This window comes from Coffea eugenioides, chromosome 5 (assembly GCF_003713205.1).
Source record: "Coffea eugenioides isolate CCC68of chromosome 5, Ceug_1.0, whole genome shotgun sequence".
Classification (NCBI taxonomy): domain Eukaryota; kingdom Viridiplantae; phylum Streptophyta; class Magnoliopsida; order Gentianales; family Rubiaceae; genus Coffea; species Coffea eugenioides.
The window spans coordinates 43,470,307-43,493,690 of NC_040039.1; the positions used below are offsets into that span (position 1 = coordinate 43,470,307).

The 23,384-nt window shown below is 34.1% G+C and overlaps 3 protein-coding genes across 5 annotated transcripts; 1 reads left to right on the forward strand and 2 right to left on the reverse strand.

Moving 5' to 3' along the window:
* Positions 1-5,706: 5,706 nt before the first annotated feature.
* LOC113770784 (ELMO domain-containing protein A) lies at positions 5,707-12,392 on the reverse strand. Of its 3 annotated transcripts, none has more exons than XM_027315364.1 (10): positions 12,319-12,392; positions 11,480-11,582; positions 9,564-9,673; positions 9,166-9,234; positions 8,627-8,742; positions 7,870-7,924; positions 7,633-7,753; positions 7,349-7,396; positions 7,143-7,237; positions 5,707-6,158 (listed from the first exon to the last, which is right to left on the reverse strand). In XM_027315364.1, the coding sequence occupies exons 1-10, from the start codon at positions 12,367-12,369 to the stop codon at positions 6,057-6,059; spliced, it is 870 nt and encodes a 289-aa protein (XP_027171165.1). In that variant the 5' UTR covers positions 12,370-12,392; the 3' UTR covers positions 5,707-6,056. The 3 variants fall into 3 exon arrangements, with proteins under 3 accessions (XP_027171165.1, XP_027171167.1, XP_027171166.1); XM_027315365.1 differs by having other exon boundaries at positions 6,071-6,508; XM_027315366.1 differs by lacking the exons at positions 11,480-11,582; positions 12,319-12,392 and adding an exon at positions 10,925-10,994.
* Positions 12,393-17,279: 4,887 nt separating this feature from the next.
* LOC113772176 (protein EPIDERMAL PATTERNING FACTOR 1) lies at positions 17,280-18,300 on the reverse strand. The gene is made up of 2 exons (XM_027316747.1): positions 18,001-18,300; positions 17,280-17,787 (listed from the first exon to the last, which is right to left on the reverse strand). The coding sequence occupies exons 1-2, from the start codon at positions 18,098-18,100 to the stop codon at positions 17,513-17,515; spliced, it is 375 nt and encodes a 124-aa protein (XP_027172548.1). The 5' UTR covers positions 18,101-18,300; the 3' UTR covers positions 17,280-17,512.
* Positions 18,301-21,657: 3,357 nt separating this feature from the next.
* LOC113770978 (NDR1/HIN1-like protein 6) lies at positions 21,658-22,964 on the forward strand. The gene has a single exon (XM_027315612.1). The coding sequence runs from the start codon at positions 21,948-21,950 to the stop codon at positions 22,665-22,667; it is 720 nt and encodes a 239-aa protein (XP_027171413.1). The 5' UTR covers positions 21,658-21,947; the 3' UTR covers positions 22,668-22,964.
* Positions 22,965-23,384: the final 420 nt, after the last annotated feature.

A 23,384-nucleotide genomic window follows, 5' to 3' on the forward strand; every position in this document is an offset into this window, starting at 1 on the left:
TCTATTATTGTCAGCACGTCCTAATCTTCTACCTTGTTTGTGTCCTAGAATTTCCACTTAGAAAACAGGTAGTCAACAGTTGTATCTTATCTAATTAATAAAAGAGACTAATGACCTATAAGAAAAATATGTATGTCAAGAACTCCAATCACTCTCAATCTCGTGATGAGTCCACTGTGAAAATATTGGGATATTTATATTCTTGGAGAAATGTGTGATTAGGCATTTATCCTCTGATCAACTTCGTTGCCGCCTTGATCATTACTGTGATTGCAGAGAACCTGCTCTGCCGTTTGGAATTGCTATTTTTTTTGGAGTTTTCGTACAAAAAAGTATTTTGACGATTTGATATATATGAGATAAAAAAGTGATAAAAATGGTAATCCAAGCAAGAATAGCCAAAAAAGTGTTAATTCTATTATGTTTATGTTTCTGGGGGTATGAGTTTGTTAATAAATAGCCAAAAAAAAAAAAAATTTTGTTGAAAGTTCTTCATTCTCTATTGCCACCAAATGTGCAAAATTTCCAACAACAAATTATGCATTCACATTCAATGTCTGGGGTAGGATTAGATGTGGCTGGATAAGGCTAAAAGTCAGTAGATATGATATTTTTCTGTTGGCACTTTGGCTCTGACTTCCCACGTTTGAGAAAGAAAGTTTAGTTCTTTTCTAGATAACTCTGAGACCACAGGAAAGGTGGGACCAAAACTTTAGAAAATTTTGCACCGGTTTGTTTGTAATGCTATTCTAGGCCACAACAGATAATTATGTCAGCCTCATATGTGACAATATATAGTTTTATAATTATGCATATATTTCGTACTTGGGAGAATATGACAAGAATCCTCACTTAGCACTCTTGGGATGTTGAAATATCACTTACCTCCTTTAATAATTATAAAAAAAAATTATATTAACCCTCACTTGATTTATAATTCATATATCAAATAAATGGAGTTCAAAAAATTTGAAAAAACAAAGGCTTTCTTTGGATTGTGATTTTTTGTAGGAAAATTTTTACGTTTTCCGTGAATATATTTTTCAATCATTTTTTTATCTCATATATATCAAATTGTTACGGTATATTTTTCTACAAAAACTCCTAAAAATAGCAATTCAAATAAGTTCAAAAGTCACTTTCTTCTCTTTCTCCTTTTCTCCAACACTCTTTCTTACTCATTTTTTTTTTGGATGAATATGCGATTTATTATTTGTAAATAATAGTAAATTAAATTTTGTTTATCATTTACTTTTTGTGATTGTGATAGAATGGTGTATGATTTCTTTGTTTATTGTGAATTGATTTTTATAATGATTAGTACAACTTAAGGCTTGGACCACAAGTTGACAAGAAGTTGGGGAAAAAAAATATAAGATTCATAAACAGTTGATTTTGAGCATATAGAATTAAATTGGTGCTAATGTACGTCTTTGTAAATATCTTTTTTATTTTTTAATTTATATTTTTATGGAGTATAACCTTGTGATATAGTGGTATTACTAGATGTTGTTTTTTAAGTGGTGGTTTTTCTAGGAGTAAACAAACTAGCCTATGAGTATTTTAATTTAGCAAAATAAGCAAAAGAGTAGTTTAAGATTTTTAAAAATTTTATTATACAAATAACAAAAATAAAGAAGATAAGTGATATTTTTAAAATTTTAAAAGTGTTAGGTGATATTAAGAGAAACCTTGGGGAGGTTTCTGATATTATCCCTTTGTACTTTCTACTACACCCATCTTTAAAAATTGTTGATGAGTGCTCTTAATCAAATTCTTTATTCTTCTTACAATTTCTTAATGCTGCCACCTTTTTTTCCTTTATGATGCCTCCTGATATCCATCAAAGTACTGATTGTTAGCCTAATTAGTACTATCTTTATCCTTAACGGTTTCACGGGGCTCGAGAGCAGAAAATTGGTATTAGAACTGTGTTCAATTCACTAATAACTAACAAATTTGTCTCATTTGTCCTTCAAACACATTGTTAAACAGTTTAACTTGAACTAACCTGATGCATCCGACTTGACATTCCAGGATTCATAAAGCAAAGAAAAGTAACCTAAGGTCCTTTTTAGTTTGCCACATATCATGCATCAATTGTGTAAGCACCCCAAGAGCAAACACCAATTCAACACATTCAGTAAATTAATGGGCTCTGATCCAACATTTTGGTTTCCTTCATCTGATTCTACCTTGTTATTGACAAAATAATAGTTCAAAAAGATGGAACAAACTGGGTAACTGGACTGAGCATTGGTCGCTGAAGGCTGCCAAAATATTCATTTTGTTCAATTGACCACCAGAAATACTCTGAGCAACTCTATGTGGTCTTGGTTCTTTAGCCCGTTTGGATTGCTATTTCTTGAAGTTTTTTTTTTGTATAAAAATATACTATAATGATTTGATATACATGAAGTATTCATCATCGTGTAATTTAGATTGACTCAGTAACCCTCTAAATCCTTTGATGAAAATTCTTCTGGAGTGATCTTGGCTGATGCTTATTCTAATCCTACAAGGATTTATATGAACACACATGTAAATTTATCTTAAAATAATCTTCTGCCGTTAGAAGAGAACCAATTAATATATCATACACCCAAATCTGGTGGGATCAATGACTTTCATTGATCACATATTACTGCTAAATCTGTCATCTTTGTCGAGTTTTTGCATATGTACCCCGCATTATTGTTATTTTAAAAACATTTTAATGCACTAAAGCATTGACGAATTGTGGTTAGTTATAAAACGACTTAATGCAGCTCTTGTGGCCATGGACAGAGAGTTAGCTATACATTAATGCCACTTTGAACAAAAGCTAAAAGGATTTATGGTTAAAGATTATTATAGAGTCCTAATCACATGGTGATGTCTCATCGGATTAAGCAACAAGTCTCATTCAACAAGCGTATGAATCTGCTAAAGGTGAATGAATATGAATGCTAAAGTCAGAAAAAGAGGAGAACAGTTGCCAAAGTTTGCTAATATGAATGCTGGCATGAATGTTTTCCATCAAACCCTCAAAGGATGGAGCTAAAGTCTGCTAAAGTTAGAGGTGCATTAATCATCTTGTGATAGAAGCAGAAGTCATTCTATTTTGAGTTGAAAACGCCATATGTGGACAAAATGTTTCTTTAAAGAAACCATCAAAGTCAAGACTTGAAGTGTTAGAGTAGTCATCCTTTGTGACCCAATATTTTCTTTCCTTTGGACAACTGGATTAGCTAGGATATCTTCTTTTTTTTTTTTTTTTTTAAGTATAAGCTAAGAATAACTTGGCAGTGTAAATTTAAGTGTACGTGTACAATGGAAAGTATTTTTTTCTCTAAATATGCCATCAGGGTTGTCAAGAAATCTATCTAGCAAAGTCCAGAACAAGAAGAAAAGAATTCACTTGCATCATTGCCATATAACTTGAATAATAACCTGCATATTCTGGTAATTTTGCTCCAAGTTAAAATTTATAGTACCAGTGAAAAAAAGATTTACTGTGACTCTGGTTGATAATTTGTTATTAAATTTTGTTTGTTCATGACCAATTTTGTATGACTATTAGCTAGGATTATTAATTTAGACAAGTTTTTCAATTGGTTCTTACCCAGACACAAATTGGTTCAGTCCCAGTTGGTAAATTAACAATTTCAGAAGTGTTTTCAGTTCTATGACATCAACACAGTTACATAAAATAAATTCATGAGGAGCCCTCAACTTTCTCCAACTGCTGTAATGCCCCATAACTCCAGTACTTACTTTGATTTCAAGAAAGCCAATGAGTTGGATCTTGGTCTAATCTGATCAATTCTTTTGTAATACTTTTCTAACTTTCATAACCAATGAATCACTGACATGGTCCACAATATAAAAACTTGCATATGATTCATTGGATAAACCCCACCTCCATTGACTTGAAGCAAATCTGATTTTTGACCTTTTCTCATTGCTACCAAACACAAAAATCCGACTTCATTTCTGAATCTGTCTATACCATATCAGAGTTGTAGTAATATGACTCAACTGAATTTCCAATACAAAACAGCATCACATTGATCATAAAAAGTGCAGCCACTAACCATTACCTAATAAAGAAGAAATATAATAGCAGCATTTTGTTATAGTGCTGAAGGCTTTGGTGCAATTCCCAGCAAACAACCTTTACACCTAGTCACACACTACAGGGACATTACACATGGGTTTTGGGAGTTTTAGTCAACTAACATTCAGCAGATTCGCTGTATGGCACTTAATTATCAGTGGCCCATATGTGACAATTTTAGGTAGTCTTTGCATCATTTCATTTCTGGCAGTAGACTAATTACATCCACAATTGTTGTTTTAGGATGCATTGCTTAATTTTAGACATGTTCACCAAGCATATATTGCAAGATCTGGGTGTAAAGTTTCACTTCTAGTGGGGGATGCAAAAAAAAGGTAGTAATTATTCAGGAACTTGAAATTTAAGGACTGTGTAATCCATTGGGGTCTCAAAGAAGCTTTAATCTCAACGAAGAAGATTGGTGGGAATGAGTATTTGCATTTCTTAAATGGGCATATTATCCTCCATTATGGTAGTGCTACTTGATTGGAACAACTCAATTTAGTTGACAAGGACTTATTCGTTCTCATTAGTTCCAAACACCACTTGTCCTTGAGCTGTTGTTGACATCAATTAATTAAGCTAAAACTAGTGGCATCAACTGTTAATTGTGATTAGAGCAATATGATTTCTTTTGTCATCAATCCCATAGTACGGTTTCTTGGAAGAGCTGTTTTCAATTCATACGAGAGCCAATGGCATACTATAAGTAATATAACAGCACTTTATTAGTCCATTTTTTGTGGTCACAGAAAATAAACCTTTTAATAGTTGTCATATCAATGAAGGGAGCTCCACGCAATGAGTACATGACTTTTGAGGTCTTATCTTGATTGTATAGTGACTAATAATAAAGCTCAAACTTGTTTAATTGTCCTTAGTGGGACGATCGTGCTATATAGAGCATGGTCTTATGAATCACTTGTATCATTATTTTTTCTTGATATGACTCAGAATGCTGCGTTTGATAAAATTGAATTTTAAAAATTGAAGTTTGAATATATTAAATTGTTGAATTGTTAAGTATTAAAAGCTTAATATTTGAGCATATTTTGTATTAAGTGATAAGTTAGTAGCTTGTCACTTATTCTTTGAAATAAATTTTGTTTAAAAAATACAATGCCACTTTGTTAATTAAAATGTTAAATTGAATTATCAATCAGGGATATATAGATTATAGTGTCAAAAAAGGGATTGTTCCAAGTATGAAAACCCCAAGATTGTCAAAACGCATTCTGACTTATGGTTCCAATGTTAGAATTGACCTTTTCACTTCACAATAGCACTTACTTTGTGGATTTGGATGCTGCCTTGCTTGGAAGTGGACATATAAATGGATACCCATCACAGATGCAAATTTTATCAGATCATATTAATACATAGATACATTGAAACACCGTTAAGACTTGAGAGAAATCAAAATTTTATCAAGGGCCATACAGATGCAAATTTTCTGTGGCTAGAAAAGTTTGAAAAATTTTCAGATCATATTAATCTACTCAATTTCTATCCTTTAATGGTAATCCCACTTGACAAGTAGAACCTACATTTAACGTTGTACCACAAAATGCATGCAAGAAAACCAGTAGCAAATGACAACAGGAGCATAAGAATCAAATGAAAAGAAAATCACTGAAGAGTCTAATTAGAAAGGCATAATTAGCTTCTGGTTAGTCATTTCTTTGAGCAGCATCTGCCCCACAAATAGTAATAAGATGAAGTGCAAGATAGGCAATGGTCTTCTGAGCAAAACTTTTTCCATACAACCACCTGAATTGGCATAAGTACAATTTACACATAGATATCCAAGACAAATACCCTTCTCTACATATGGTCTACATCGTGGAAATTACCCTCCTGAATGGTTCATTTGCTTTGGACCTCCATTTGCTGAGCTAACGGTACACTAATAGAGCAGTAATTTGTTGGTTTAAGAGGAAAGTGGTAAGCAGAAGAACTAGTGGAACAATAGGTTGAAAGCTGGCAGATCTTGTATCTTATGCACATCTTCTAAAGACAATTCTCTTTCCAATTGTATCCTGGTTACTCGTAAAACCTCCTGAAGTGATTAAACAGAGAAAAGAAATAGATTTAATAGTCTTACTCCACACAGAAACATGTGTTTTATTTCTGGAATATCTGGACCCCAAATCAAGATTAGTAAGTGAAGGCTGCAGAAGCAAACAGATTGATCAGCCTTGGTTTTAACTGTAGTACCATGCACATCGATCCTTAGACCTTTATCATCCTTTAAACAGGAATGCAAATATCAGCCACCTTAATGGCTTTATAATATCCAAGACTGTAATGGCGAATGCTAGATCAAGCAATATATGTAACCAAGAAGCCAATTCATCGTTTAGCATAATTTGCACCTCAGTTGGAATTTCAAATTCAACAGAATTTTTCCTGAAAAGACATGAGATTGAAAATTACCTGCTATTTGAGACAGAAGGAAAAAACTCATTGCACTCAAATGTGGCAATTGTTATGAGAAAAAGGCATCCATTAGTGCCATTGAGGTCAACTATAACCAATTTGGCCTTGTATTCTTGCTATTCTTTTATTCTCTTCAAGACTTAATAAATGAAAATGACACACTCTGCTAAGCCTTCATCAGGGTTGTTTATACCGAAGTATGATCGTGAATTGAATTCGTAAAAAATAAAAATAAAAATCATCTTAACAATTTCTTGTGCAATGACATCTAAAAGCAGTGAATAGATACATCTGAACAAAATTGGGAGGTAGAAGCAACAAAAATAATGGAATAATGCCAAAAAAATCTTGTTGTTTAACTCTTAACTATTTCTATATACAACTGAAATCGAACCATTTAACCATTTTGTTAGCATAGGAAATGAGATTATAAAGCCTAAGTGCAAAAGTTAGTCTAGCTTGTTGCCAAATTAGTTATATTAGGATGTAATATGAAAGCCGTCTCAGGTTTTCCAATGTAATTGCTTTTGCTGAGCAAGGCATTTTGAGAGAGAGAGAGAGAGAGAGAGAGAGAGAGAGAGAGAGAGAGAGGAGAGATACATACATTGAAGTCCATATACGAAGCATGCATTGCAAGCCATTGCGCATCCATCATTGCAAATGCTATACAATATAGTATATCAAATGCCTCTTTATCTTCTGCAATCGTGCAAATTAAAAATTTTTTCAGATAGTTACAGTGCAAATTCAATCAAGCAACCCAATTCATGAAGCATTGAAATTCATATAGTTTACATTGCTACTAATTACCTCCCAACATTTTGATGAAATTGACTCCTGGAAGGCACTTAGGTTTTGCTGCATTGAACAAAAGGTTAATTAGAGTCAAAACGCACAGTTCCTTTCTGTTTTTCTGCTGGAGAAAATGGCAATGAAACTCTAGAGCTGAAACAATCTTTAATGGGGTGCATTTCCAAGTAACTGGGAAAGCAAGCAGACAAATGCAATTTGACAAGTAAAGATGGAGATATGAGGTAGGAAATTCATCTCTTGGTATAAATATGTTGTGCCTAAATTTGTATTCTTTTACATACCTGAGTATAAATCCAACATTTGGATCAGCATAAATGATACATTAATTCCAGCAACAGCAAATGGGTATTCCCACTTAGCACGTTCTCCAGTTTGCTTGAATAGCAACCTATGAAAAGAAGCCTTCATTTTGAATTATACATTATTAGTAAAAACTCATCATTATTTCAATAAACTACAATAGGACTATCCCTATTCAGCAGTCAATGCTTTGTGTAGCAGCAGCCAAGCAACCATACCGGATAAGTTCTTCCGAAAAACAATAAATTCTCGAGCGAAATGAAACCACAACCCCTGGGATCAAGAAAAATTTTTTTTTTATGAGAACATACTTTCTGACAATAAGAATGCAGCTTTACAAGCAAAATATAAGGATCTAACTCCGTGCCAAAATCAAGTAGTTTATTACATTAAAAAGCAAAGGAAGAGAAGGATGTGGATTAAAGAAAATACGTAAAACCAGATTACATTCATAGAGCAAGCAAACAAGTAAACTATTTCTAGATCTTACCTGGTCCAATGATTTGTCATAATAAATTTTACCTAATGAACATCTTTCAAGGTGAGGAAACTTCCATTTATCAACTAAACATAATTCTGTTGCAGAGGTAGGAAAAATAAGCTCCTAAGTGTGCTCAAATTGTACAAGAAAACGTATCGTACTAGCAAAAATTTGGGAAAATGAATAAACAATTTCTTTGAAGAAATCTTTCCAAACACAGTCATCGAGATGTTTGCTAATAAAGACCAAGAACAATGTTGAACAGTTGAACAGAAGAAGCCAAGTCTTCAAACGCAAGTATTCTTTAGTCCGAGAAGCATGACACATTAATCATTGTCCAAATTTAAGGAAGCTAAAATTTACCAAATAAATCAAGTCCCTTTCATGGATATCCTTCTTCTTCCTCACAGTATATGTATTTCGTCTTAGCGTAAGTCATCTTATCATTCAAATTACTCTAGCAAGAAACCAATATCAAAAAATCAGAAGTTTACCTGAAGTCTGTAGCTGGGTTCACTCCTTGCCACCCCATATCCTTCCACTGATCAGAGATTAAGCCTTTGAGCTTAACGTTGGGAAATGATAAGTCCCACAAAGCACGGAGAGCTTGCTGGTAGTAGAACCATCAGTATCAAAATGTTAGCTTGTTAAATTTTCTGAGTTCTAGAAGCTAACAATACGGACATCCCCAGTGAACTATTAAAGCACGATAACTGTAAGATAGAGCTATTGAGAATCTGTATAATCTTATTCATTCAGGATATAATAAAGCACTAGTTTTTGGAAAAGATAGTAAAAGGAAAGAGAAAGGAATTGGGGGTCATCTGTCCACCTGTAATTTTTTGTAAGAGGCACAGACACAAAATAATAGACTATATCCGCAAATGTAAACAATACTGGTACACAATCTGCTATTTATTGGAACATCAACTACATAAGTCCAGCATTATAACAACCCTAAAGTAATTGAAATGAACACAGAAAAGAAATTGGAGGAACACTACATCTGATAAGAATGTAATGGAAGCGATACCTGATGATTGAAGCAAGTCTCATCAAAAGGTACTCCAATCCGTTCCTGAAGGTTTCGAAGACTCTCTTCCTGTAGACAGTTTGAAATGAAGATGTTATTTTTAAGGCACAAAATTTCTCCTTTGTCAATGTTCAACTTTCTCTTGTTTATTTCTTAATCATATGACAAATTTGTGCCCTTAAAGCAACATGAATCTCACAAGTAAGACTTTTAAATCCCTCAAAACAGTAACCAGAAAAGGTTTTACGAAACATATTTACACGTAAAAATGTTTATAAACAAATAAAACAAATAAAGATACCAAAAGAGGGATACATGTGAACAGGAAAAAGAGGCTGATGAATCAGATTTGCCCTAAAAGACTGGTAAAAGTTTTGGTTTTTCAATTAGGAACTCACCTGATGAGGACTAAAATTATAATAAAAAAATCTGCCACTTCCAAACCTTCTATTGGTTGATCGACTAAAAATTCCTCCTATCCATGCTCGTGGACCAACCATAGCATTAGCTGTAAAGATCGAGACCTGGAGTCAATATATGACTAAAATTAATCTAATCTAAAATTCAGGAAATTTGTGCACAAGAAGATATAAGGGCTATATGTAGAAGTTCACGTCCAAAACTAATTGAAGGACATTCACGTATCAATTGACGCATGTCATTACTACACAATGTTGAAATTATATTGTACTGTTTTCTGTAAGCTCCGGCTGCAAGAAGACACAGCATGTGAACTGCATGAGAATTCCTCTTTTGCACAAAACTTGGAACATGCCTTGAACCAATTTCAGAAATCAGAACTGAGTTTTGATATGGTGGTGCTGACAGTAGTTTGCCCGGGAGGTTAGGAACCTAGGTAGACAAACAGTTTAGCTTTTCCCATGGGGACTTTATTTTGAAGAGATACATGCACTGTCTGAGTCATCTAACCAAAAACTTAAAGCCACCAATCCATACCATCTCTTGTCAACATCTTTTAGTAGAGGGTATTTCCAATTGACATGGAAGCACAAATTCTGCAATAGCGTTCATTTGGATGTTGCAAAATTCAGATGAAAAATGAACTACTGTATTCGCCAATCATTCCTTTCACATCAGAGATGAATAGAATCCACAATTCCAAACAGCAATTGTTTCCAATTATATCAGGCAGGACTTTGTTTAGGAACAGAAAATGATAAATAAGAATTCCACACAACATCTGATGAATATCTTGTTATGAGCAAGTATTGAAATTTTCATTATGTTATGATTCTGGTGAGATTGGGAGATTGCATTCTTAGAGTGTTTCTATATGTGCTTAGGAAAACATGTTTTTACAAATAGAACTGTCATAAGGTTGCCTCACAAATGCAGTGGGCTCTCTCAAGTCGTAGATGTTTTTGAAGCAGACACTCTATCCTAAACACTGCCTGGGAGCTAAATTCACATCTGGAACCAATTTTGAACATCAACCATCTAATCTCACGCTCAATGAAGAATTTTGCATTGTCTTGACCCAACGCCCTTTAAGGTAGCAGTATCTAATTTTTGGACTCAGATTTGACTAGTACAATGCACAAAGTTCCAAAATCAGCTTGAGGTAACCAACAAGACCGACAAATACTGTTAGAACTTGCAAGAACCAGGAAGCAAATATACATAGATTTCTGAAGCTGTAACTTCCTATTTTTCAAAAGTGAATGGTTGTCTATGTTATTGATTATGATCTCATATGACCTTTGCTAGCTGATATGGATTGTAAGAGGGGTATCTCAACCTTCTGGCTTTCCTTGACTCAAGAAAGTAAATGTTGTCCTCCAAAGATGATACATTATTCACCCTCTTCAAGCTAATATTTCTAGGCTTCTAGCCAAAACATTTCTTCATCAGAATGCGGGAAGCTTCTGATCTCCAGGACCTGGTATATGAATCAAAGATTTGTTTCTTATAAATTCTTTTTCCTAGATGAGTTGGTATCTCTGAGGAAAAGGTGCAGGCCAAATTTCTGGATCTGACGTTTTAAATGTCTTAAATGAAAGCTTCCTATTTTTATCAGCTACTCAAAGACTGCAATTACAGTACAAACTATATAAGCAAAATCTAGAGGGAAAGCCATAAAAGGGTATCCTCCAGTGATTTTGAAGCAGTGAAGACAGTAGAGGGAGAAAAAAAAGATATAAGGAAGGCAAAGGCTCATGAAAGGACGGAGACAAAGAGGAGGATGTGGAGCAGAACTTTGATATGAAGAGACATAGAAACAAAGCAAAGATAGGGATCCTTTATAGAAACTATTCAGGGGCAATACTTAATTGAGTGAAAAACTTATACTCACTGAAGCACTGAGCTAATTGTGATATTGCACGAGGAGAATTAGGTGACAATGCTGATTCTTCATCCTGCTTCTTTGCATCCCAATAAATTTCATCTTCGTCAACCTGGATTCATAAGCCTGTTTAAGTACAAAGTGGATGGTATGACCATGAATAAATGCTTATTTCAATACAATAAACAGGATGAATACTCTCATGATTGTAATAGCTTATAAATACTCTCATGACTGTAATAGCTTATAAATCCCTACCTACCCCCATTCAAAAGTACAAAAATGAGGGAAATTTGAACCTAAAAAAGCTAATTGGCCTCAAACTAATGAAGTTAATGAAGATTTGCGCACCCAAAATGTATTAGTTCTGACTTTTCTAAGCGTATGCATTGGCATGATCAGCAATAAATAGTCAATTATGCCAAGCAAAACACATAAAAAGCATTATCTGCACGGATTTTCATGCCAAAATAAGCTTCCATCAAATGAGATTGGTACTTTAAGAGCTAACATCTTTAGCAAAATTATGAATTAAATATGAGAATTATAATAAACGCATGGAAAAGGGATCCGTTTAAATACAGAGAGGCTTGCTTATATAAGCAATAAAAGAAAAGTTTACACTAGAGCATCAAAACTAGTCCACAAATAACGATCAGCTGAACTGACAAAAACAAGATAGAGATATCAGGCAAGAAGAACAATAAATTGAAGCAGAATGACTCATGTGCAACTAAATGAACAAGCTTCTAATCATTAACACAGCTTCAATTCACTAACAAAGTAATTTGTGATCTCATTCTCCAAGAAAAATATAAATCAATGACTGAGTAGAAGCCGAAGCTTACTCTACGGTGAGATGCACAAGAAGGTATGTAATGCCTACGCCTTAATCTCATCAGAGACAAAAGTTGGTGAATCAAATTCTACCACCCTTTATAACCAACAAGAAAAGGTTATCTAAAATAATGATGAAAAGATCATCATAATTATTGTACCGACCCACGCTTGCTCCTATAATTCAACCTCACATCATTACTAAAATCTCTCTCTTGCTCCTTAGCTCCCCTATGCTAAGTATTCATGTTAGCCACTCACCACAACAGATTGTGCAATAAACTCATCAATAAGAAACTTTGAAATTTCTGCTTTGACTTCTTTTTCCAATTGATTGGCTTACTGCAGTAAAAAATTCTATTAAAATATCCCTAGACGCGTTCAGATTCTCCAGAACCAATTCTTGTTTGGAGCCGAAAAGGGAAAAAGGTGAAATGTTAGGATTTCACATGTTAAGGGAAGATTAACAGCGCAATTAAAGGGTACCCTTTTTGTTGCATTAACTTTATTGGAGACAAACAAGAAAAGTTTTTCAAAAGAGAAAAGGCAAAGCATGCATGAGTATTATGTAATGCACCCATTATACACATTTCCATGAAACAAAAAGCCAAAGAAAGCACATGCAAACAGATGCATGGATCAATTATGCTATAAGATTTAAAGGGGTGGAGAGAAAAAGTTACCTTTTAGTCATAGCATAATAGATGAGAGGTGAATGAAATTCTTGTTTGTTGATGATTTGTTCGGTGACAGTTTGAGGAGGTGTTGATAGTTGGGACCCAGTTGGGAGGAAGTGGTGGGGCTAGAAATGGTGGAGATGATGGAGGAGGATAGGGATGAAGGAGGCGGAGGTAAGCACCGCAGCAGAAAAGGGCAGGGGTGTTGGGGGGGGCGGGTTGGTGGTGGGGTGCTATGGGAAGAAGAGCAGGAGGAGTAGTGATCTGATTTTCTGATTTGCCATTAATGGCATTCTAAAACCAGTCATGTCGCTGAAAGTCCGCGAAATCCGGTTGCAGTTCTTGCCGATGTGCTAACGTTAAATTCCAAAGGTCAACCGAAGTTGACCCCAATCCCAATGTTGGAAATGAAGTACGGAATTAAGAAATGTTATTCGCGCCCCATTTTTTGTTATTTGCACTACTATTATTTATTTCATTATATGACCTAATAAATAAAAAATATTTATTTCATTATATGACCTAATAAATAAAAAATATATAATTAAAGAAAGGAGGAAAAAGAAATACAAAATTCAAAAATTTCTTTGTTCAAAATCATAAGAATCATAGCAAACATTATATTAAAAGAAATGTCTAGTTTGTATTGTTAAATCTTGTGATCGTTAGTGTAGTTTTGTTATTTATTTGTGGTCTAATTTATTAAATGTAAATTTTTTGAGTGGTGAAATGTGTGTATTAATTATTTATAACTTTTAATTATTATTATTCTTTTACTAATACACTTATATACATGCACAAGAGGTATTTATAAAATAAAAGTTTCATTTCTCTTTTTAAAGTAATTTTTTAATATTACCTTTTCTAACTGAACTAATTTTGTTATCAAAACCTTAACCTTGGGGGAGGTTTGTATAATTTTGTAAACTTTAAAGAAGGCTAGTGAAATAGTCAGAAATTTCAAGGGAGGTTTCTGAAATTATCCCTAAAATAATACTAGGAGTGAGATAACAAAAATGGAAACGCAAATATATTGTAGAATACATGCAGTAGATTGTAGAAGGCTAATGCGGTCTATCCATACAACCTAATTTTAAAAAAAAAAAAAATTGGTGTGGATACAATTAATTTACCAATATTGGTGGATCCATCCATACAATTGTAACTCAACAACATTAATTAGAACAAACTTACATCTAATTTAATCCATCCATACAATTGTAGAAGGTTTTTTTTTTCAAGATGAATACAGATCTTATTCCTCACCCTCCCTTTAGATTTTGAATAAATCAATATATTTTTCTTAAATTTCTAAAGTTTTTTTTTCACAAATAAAAATGAATTTCCTTTTTAGGAATAACTTGATACCATATTCTCTAGATTAATTTTATGGAAAAATATTTTTTTGTTAGTATTTGTTTAGCATGTCAAGAAAAAGGAAATGATATTGACACTCCAAAAAAAAAAAAACTCCAGACACTCCTCCCTTTCTCATTATTGTTGAAAATGATATAAACACCCATACTCTAGAATCTCTAATTTTTAATTTAAATGTCAAAATTATCCTCAAGGCTAGCTTAATAACTATTTCACGTTATTTTTATAGAGATCTCTATACTATTGACTACAAAGTCTTTATTTTTTTCCAAAAAATAAACCTCCAACATGATGTTATAAAACTCCACCAAAAAAATAATGAACAGACCAAAATAACAAATAATTCCAAAACACAAAGTCTAGTACTTTACTCAAGAACTACTAAACAATTGATCATCGGTATTAGGAATTCTCCATCATTTGTTGTAAAACAGTATAAGTTTAATTTAAGAGTAGGGAAAATTAAGTGAATTCAAAAGATAAAGTAGCGCAATTTTATCTCCCAAGATATTTTATAGGAATTTTTTTGAGTACTAATATCATTTGCCCAAAAAAAATCTTGTTGCATTTTCTATACAAGAACATTTCTATTTCTTGTTATTATCTTCTATTATAATCTTATTGATTATTGGGTCAAATAAACCATGGACAAAATAATAAAAAAAAAAAACTGCAAAGCATGGACATTTAAGTAAGTTTGATGCACTAACTGTAGCTTTGAGGTGCCACATTTATTTTAAACTCTTGAGAAAATTAAATTACTCACATCAGGTAATAAATTCTTATTTTGCAATTACATTTTGCACTTGAATTCCAGATTCAAGCATGACTTTAGATTTGGAATCCACTTTTGGCTCACGAATCTTGTAAATAAATTGACACAAATTAAGGGATTTTCTTTTCCATAGTAGATGTAGCATTATCTATGATTTCTCATTTATATATTTATTTATTTTAACTATTTGATAATGTATCCTTTTACAGTGTGAAGGCAACATGGGCTCTGGTGCCTTCCGTTCCTTTGAGAAATTCTCATTTTCCATCATTTTCATTTGGGTAATGCTGTATGACCAATTCTACAGAGGGCTTAAAATTTCAAACAAAAGATATTTTTGGGACAGAAATGCCCATACTTTAGCTGACACCTACGGGCCCATACGATCATTTTGACTTCAATTCCCACTTTGCCAACAACTCTAGAACGTGGAGGGCTTAACTAGTTAACTGATAAAAATTTAAATTTTATTCTAATTGAAGGCTATCAAGGGTTGAAAACGCTTTAATTATAATAACTAGTTTGAAGGGTACACCCGATATGCGTGCAATTAGGGAGCAATTAAAATGAATCAATTTTGTATAAAATTTTGTCTGTCACATACAAAAAAATTTGTATAAAATTTTAATGACAAAAACTTTGGTTTATGTGATTATAGTAATTTGGTAGTTACAATATGTAGGGTGATTATGAATAGTCATATTGGCAAAATATGATTAAGTGATTAGGGTAAAAATTAATTTTTATAAGGGTAAAATTCAAAATTCAAAAGATGACAAAAAATATTTACATCATCAACCGCTAATGCTCAAGCATTATATATTGGGATAATTTCAGAAACCTCTCCTGAGGTTTCCTACAATTTCACTCGACTCCCTTGAGGTATATATAATTACGGAGACCACTCTTGGTGTGATCAAAAGATAACAATAATGCCCTTTATTAATTGTCAACTCATTGAAAAACTCTATGATCAAATATTAAAGTTCTCTCATCTATTATCAACCAATAATTCAAAATATAGTTTTTCTCATTTAACTATCTATGTTCTTCCTCTTACATCTATTTTTCTTTCAAACTCATTTATTTATTACTATCAATCAAATGTGTACTGTCGCCATTAATAAAATCACCATACACACCAAACCATCAATACTTACCTATGTTGATATCTATTCCAAATTATTACTTTTCCATTATTATTAAATAGTTTCCTTGCGCCCATTTTTGTTTCCAATTTTTGATAGACATTACCAAATTGAAATTGTCAAATGATAAATTGAGTGCTAATTTCATACCAACCTAGATAGAGATGAAGATAGTGGTAGTGATAGAAAATAAAAATTAAGGATAGGAAGTGGAATGGGGACTAAATATAGGTTGTACTATTATGGTTGTCATGAAAAAAAGGGTTCCTAGTGTATATTTAAAACTACATTATGTTTCTATTTTTTAGTTACAATTATTGATATTATTCCCGTAGAGAGAATTTGATTGATTTTGAACTCTGTGCCAATGGAGTATATTAGATATTGATATTAGTAGTGATGACTAAGATTATTTTGTATTAAAAAGGTGGCAACCATGGAATTGAAATTTAGGGATATTGATGAATAGTGTTGTGTATTAAGTAAAATTTGATATTGATACGAGATTGTAGGTAAGTTTTTGAGTATCTAATGTAGCGTTTATAGTTGATACAATGGTCTACATCAGAAACTTTTAGGTAAAAGAAGAACATTAGACAAAAATAAGTGTTTATTTAATGGTGATTTAGATGTTGATGGGGTAGGTAATACCGTAATAGTGATAGCAGGTAAAAATAAAACGAAATAGAGACTGTGAATCATTTTTTTTCCTTGCCATTTTTTGTTGTGAATTATAACTCAAGGGTATTATAGAATTTTTGAGAAAAAGTATAGCCTTTTGGGCCTAGAATGTTACTTAAATAGTTTTGGAATTATGAGGGAGGTAGGTGTAATTTTTAGAACTTGAGGGGAGCTTTTTGCAATTGTTAAAACCCTCAGCGGAGGTATGTGAAATTAACCCTTATATATTGTATAGATGATGAATAATAATAGTAATAATAATAATAAACAATATGAAAGGAGAAATTAACCTAAAATTACAACTAGATGCTCTTTGATTACATAAATAGCCTATCCCATGTCAAAAGTTCACATAGAGAACCTTAGAAAAAGGGAAGTAAGAGAAATATAAACCAAGCAAAAAATGCTACCACTATATTTTACAGATCCATGATTGAAGAGAGCCAGAGACCCTAGTGTTAAACCAACTTACAAAATATCCACCAAAAAAACCTACTGATTAACTAACTACCTACAGAGTAAAGTGCTACACAAAAAATATTAGTGATCATGGAACAGGATATGACTTGTTGTGGCACATGCACTTATAAGCCATGGGACACGTCTCAGCCTCCTCAAGTGAAGCACAAACAAAGCTAACCATAACCAATCTACAGGGGTTACAGGATCCACAAGCATGTGAACAATCAGGTAAACTTGATCCAGCAATTTGCAGGGTGTCAGCTCTCTTGTGCATCATTGGCCTTCTATCCCAGTACTTTTGTGGTGTCACAAATCCTACCGCTTTTCTGCTAGCCACTGTTGCATGGTGGTGCCCATGACCTGTAATTGAGACACAAAACTCAACACCATTAGCAGAATACCACCATAAAACTGCTACTACCAATCATTAATTGTATGAAGAACTAAGGTATTGAAAATTAGCTGACAAAATTTGTCCCTAAACTAAATTGGCTCTAGCATGCTCCTGCGCTCGCGCTTACACACATACAGATTTGTATAAATTTATAAGAATAAATAATCGACAAAACTTACGTGAACGTAGCTTTCCAATATGCCTAGCATGGAGGGAAAAAGGAAACAAGAGGAAGATAAGAAGCATTGCAGCCATGCAGCTGGCTGAAGAACCCTTCATTTTTTTTCTTTCTTTTTTGTTTTTAGACTCTTATTAAATTGATTGTGCTTGGTTTTCTTGGTACTTGATGAGGAAAGTTATGGAACTTGGTTGGAAGAAAAGAGGAGAAGTGCCGGAAGATTTAAAGGGGGTAGAAGAAGAAAGGTGGTATTGAAGCAAGTCACAGGCAAAAGTGTGGGCTTAAGGAGAGAAATGCAAAAACTCACATGAAGAGAACGGTGCACAAGAAAGGGAGAGGGATTGCACTATATACAGAGGGCTTGAAGCCTGTGAACTAAATTTGCATTTTGCTAATTCACACTTTTGGACAGTGATGCTAATAATGAACAAGAATTTCTACTCATGCTATTACGTGAGAATTTTTAATGCATATGTGTCTAGTGAATTTTCACGAACTCAAAATCTGAGAGTCTCAAGTAAATGTTGAAAAGTTAAATTTTTACCTGTATAGGGTCTAATTATGTGACTGCCATTACTGTTACACTGTCTACTGTGTTACGTCTCATGAACGTGGGACCTTTTCATTATATTTAGTAGTGTTTCGTTCCCAAAAAAGAAAAGAAGCTCAGAAAGCTCTTTCATGGCATGTGAAATATTTATTATGGAAATTTTGCAATTAATAGACTCATTAATTCATCTAGGGGAATTTGAACTTGAAGCAGGAATGCAAGATCTTCTTCTTGTTGGTGTATTTATGTCCTTTTGTCTGGCGGGCTTTCTTCTGGTTTTAAATTTTGTTGTGCCTTTATGTTCTGGACAAGAAAGTGAAAACTCAGTGGAAAACTGAGTGGTAGCAGTAATGTTGCACTATGGATCTGGGACAATATTTTTGAGCAATTACGTCATACCCTTTGTTTCTTTGTCACCATGCCCCAATCTCCATATCCTTCGCTTCTCCACAGAAAGGCAAAGGAGTATGAAATGAAAGCAAAGAAATAAGAAGAAAACATCAAAGGCCAAGCTTCAAGGCTTATCTTCAATGCTCATTGCCAACACAAATCGGCTCAGTTTATAAGGACATGTTACTTCCTTACAAAAGGTCATATGTTTGAATCTTACTATCGATATGAAAACTATGTCGGTAGACTATCTATAAAAATCCTTATAAGCGACTTATGGTCTCGAGAACATGCTCTGACCCGTAGCGGTGGCCGGACCTGAACCTACCTAAACTTTTTTCTGACAAAAAAAAAAAAAAAGAAATCTTGAATGCTTATTGATACAAGTACAATTGAAAGACAATTGTTGTAAACTTTTATTTATTTCTTTATTGTTGAGTTATGGCTGAATGTTTCCATGAGCAATTCTGTTTGTGGCTTTAGACTTCTTGCACTTTAATTTTAGGAAAGGGCTTGAAAGTGTATTAATTCATCGCTTTGACGTATTTGTCGGGGCCCAAATTCTGTTGCTCATTGACATCAAGATTATAAGATATGGGCTTTTGAGTTTTGCCTTCTGGACAAAAAACAGGCCCTAGTTCTTAACAAAAAGAATCCAATGGCCGTTAATTTAAACTGAAGCCCTCCAGCTGACTTCGGTGGGCCTATTGTGGTTCGTCCAGATTAATTTTCTTTCAGGGTAGTCTAGATTAACTTAATTTCGATAACATCTTTTATTTGTTTTAATCTTCTTTTCTAATCGCTTTAATTTGTTTTTCATGTTTGATGTCCTTTTAGATTATTATAATTGGAAGGGATTATTGAAGACAAGAAAATCTGTTTGATGAGGTAACAATCGGTTTGGCCAGCGGATGCCTAAATGGAGGACGACGCTGGTTAAGAGGGTTTCAAGTGTTAATGTTTTTGAAAAAGTGTTATGCTAGTTTGGAAAAGAGCTTATTTAAATACATTATTAAGTACAATAATTATGATTGGACAAGATAGAAAAATCCTACAACTATCATAGGAAACCTAGTGGGCTAAATCCTTTTTCTCCACAAAGTTCACATCAAGACCTTATCTAAGCAAAGAGGATAAGCATTTCCAGGAAATTGTTCCTTCCAAGGAAATGAATCAGCCAAACATCACATATGTCAAGAGATTGCTTCAACTGACATTGACTACAGCTTCTAGACAAAAGAAACAGGTTTAATATTGCTAGTCAAAGGTCAAATTTTGGCCATCTTTGAATATCTTCATATTCATTTAGTCACGTTTGCCTCTTATGCTGGCATTTACGTATTTGTCCATTTCTTAGCGAGGTTGGTATATTGTACATGATTAACTTACCAAAAACTGCCTTCCCATTATGCAAACCGCATATGGTTGAATAATTGACCCTTCCTATTCACAAATTCTCACATAATTCCATGGCTAAAATTTAATTCGGCCGCCATGAATGGAAACAAATACTACCATGGTCAAAATTTTGCATTTTATACACATTTAAATTTTAAATTTTAGCCTGATTTCATTGATTAATACGCAAAGCTGCATGTCTATTCTTCATATGTAAGCTAGTAGAGTTTCATTTGTACATGACTAGATGTTATAATTCTGTACATAGCTAGCAAGCCAAGCCAAGCCAAGCAAGGCCAGCCTGCCATGGATACAGCACTGGTGAGGAGCACCACTTTGCGGTTGAGCCACCGTCGCGCCCACGGCTACGAGCCCTTGAATCAAGCTAGTGATCATGCTTGGAGAAGAAAGGATGGTGATAATGGTAGCCAGAGAACATTTTCTAGGCCAAGGAGGAGTGACAAGGAGCAGTATAGCCCTTATAGCATGGCGGATTCTTTTGGCCAGAGAGCATTTCCTAGGCCAAGGAGTCAAAAGCAGCAGCACAGGCAGAGTCCTGTGATGATGAACTATTCTTTTAGTTATAGACGTAAAAGGGCTAGGCAAAGGCAGATTTTTCTCCGAACATACAAGTTGGGATCCATGGATTCTTCACGCAAATCTGGGGTGCGGAAGCTGAAGAAGTTTGTAGTCAAGGTGAAAACGGTTGTAGTTTCGGTATTGTCGTTCATGCGAGCTGATACTTTGAAATCTTGCAATTCTGGATCGGCCATTTGTGCATCCTCTCCTTCAAGAATTGCAAGGTTTTGTTGAAGTTTCATTAATCAACTATTTATTTGGGTGAAAAGACAGAGATGTCCAATTCTCTTTTCCTGTTCATTTTCAAAATTTGCAAGTCAGTTTAGAAGTCCTTTTCCTTTTTTTTTTTTGGTTGCTTTTCTTTGTATTTTTAGGGTTTTTAGGACATAAGGCCTCAATATGCTTTGGTCTAGTAATGTAGTTCTATTTCCTGTTGGATGGCATGTTGAATCATATTTGGGAAATTGCTTTTGAATCTCCAATTTGGTAGGTTAAGATAGGAGTAGTAGTCAGAAGAAAAGGTTTTAAAAAAAAAATGTTATGGGCTGTAGACCGAATGTTTGTCTTTGACAAGAATATATATCAGGAAGAATAAATTCAAAAGAAACCCTGTAATTGATCAGTATTCCCATTTCCTGTTGCATGGATTTAGAGAAGACCTTGTGATGAAAATGCTCCAAAAAAAAAAAAAAGGCTGGATAAGCAAAATCATCGTTTCTTGTAGATTTGGTCAAGATCATCTGAGGAATTTATGAATGAGTAAAGTTTAACTGATAAGAGGCGGCGCAAGAAATGCCAAATGTTGTTGATCAATCTCTCTAAAAATAGCCAAACTAATGTAGCATAGTGCATTGATCTCGGGTTATCCGTCTTCATGTCTTCTTTTGGACATTAAGGGGTCTAGACAAAAGCATGAGAGGAAAAACAAGAGCCTTTCTTTCTCTCAGTGCTTTTGGTGGTTCTCCGAATTTGATGGATTTGGCTCCAAGAAGCCTACACGCTGCCTGGTTGATGCCATATCATCCTCCACAATGAATGCACCTCCACCACCGCCTGCCTATGTCATGTTGGACGGTCAGGGAAAGAAAAATGGCAACTACGGCCCGCCTCCTTCTGGTCGCCGAAATGTACCCCGGTATAACTCCGACTACTACCCAAAAAAATCAGGTGGAAGTAGTTGCCTGAGGTGCATTTGCTGTTGCTATTGCATTCTCTTCCTCCTGATCTTCATCGTCTCCGTCCTGGCTTTCTATTTCTACACTGTTTACGAACCTAAGGTGCCTTCCTACAAAGTTCAAAGCCTGGATGTCAAATCCTTTGATCTCCTGCCTGATTTCAGCCTCAACACTGTGTTTTTGGTAACTGTGGAAGCCGACAACATGAACAAAGCCATTGGTTTCACATATGGTCAGGGAAGCTCAGTCCTTGTGGAATACACAGATTCTAGACTTTGCTCGGGATCACTGCCAAATTTTCATCAGGGCCCTCATAATACAACTTTGATCCAAATTGAGTTGAAAGGAAGGAGTGAATTTGGAACAGGTCTTCAACAGGCTCTTCAAGATAGCAAAGAAAAAGGAAGGATTCCATTGCTGGTGCGGATTCAAGTTCCTGTGAGTGTTGTTGTGGGGGAAATTTCCTCCAGGCAATTTCACGTTTTCGTTAATTGTACTTTGGTGGTGGATAATCTAGCTCCGGGCAAGAAAATTGGGATCTTATCAAGCAAATACGATTTTGACCTCACATTATGAGATCTAAGTAAAATGCTTGGTATCATATGGATGATCCTATGTAGTTCTAGAGGTCAAGCACCTTGTTTTCTTGTTTTAGGAAGAGGTTTCAATTCTAACTGCTCCACCCTTTTCTTGTTTCCTGTATCCTGCCCCTGTAACCCTTACCTTCTTAGAAATTCATGAGAACAAATATGTATGCATGCATCTATGCTGGGGCAGCTAATCTTTCTTCTCAAGGAATGTTGGTGGTTGATTAAGAGTTAGTGATTAAGGATCCTCCAGGGCCACTATTCTTGATTTTGTAAATTAAGTATTTACACGAGAGAACAAAAACAACTTCTTTGATTGCTACTTGTAACATGTCATCTCTCAAGAGTGTTATATATAAATATATATATTTATTTATTTATTTATAGAGAAAAAGTATGCTTTGATCTCCGTCAAAACTGTAGTTCATTTTTGACTTCCGGCTCAGGTTGATAACAGAAAAAAAATTGTTTGATATTCTTCTTTGTAATTTATGCATGCAAAAATAAAGAAATGTTATTGATACTCGTTCATCGAATGGCAAAATTAACCAAATTTTTAAAAGAAGTCCAGTGGTGATTTTCATGAACAAATGCGGGTTTCTTCAAAAACACAATAATGATATGATGCTGATTATATAATGCATTGTGTTATCTTATCTATCTTGCAATTCAAAAGCGACCAATAGGGAACTTGAGCCAGTGTATT

Excerpts from the sequence above, each read along its gene's own strand:
- LOC113770978 (XM_027315612.1), top strand. The coding sequence starts at position 21,948 with ATGAATGCACCTCCACCACCGCCTGCCTATGTCATGTTGGACGGTCAG.
- LOC113772176 (XM_027316747.1), bottom strand. The coding sequence starts at position 18,100 with ATGAAGGGTTCTTCAGCCAGCTGCATGGCTGCAATGCTTCTTATCTTC. Across the intron at positions 17,788-18,000 it reads TATTGGAAAGCTACGTTCAC|GTCATGGGCACCACCATGCA; the intron begins GTAAGTTTTGTC and ends TCTCAATTACAG.
- LOC113770784 (XM_027315364.1), bottom strand. The coding sequence starts at position 12,369 with ATGAGATTAAGGCGTAGGCATTACATACCTTCTTGTGCATCTCACCGT. Across the intron at positions 9,674-11,479 it reads ACAATTAGCTCAGTGCTTCA|CTAATGCTATGGTTGGTCCA; the intron begins GTGAGTATAAGT and ends CGATCTTTACAG. Across the intron at positions 7,925-8,626 it reads AACCCAGCTACAGACTTCAG|GGGTTGTGGTTTCATTTCGC; the intron begins GTAAACTTCTGA and ends TCTTGATCCCAG.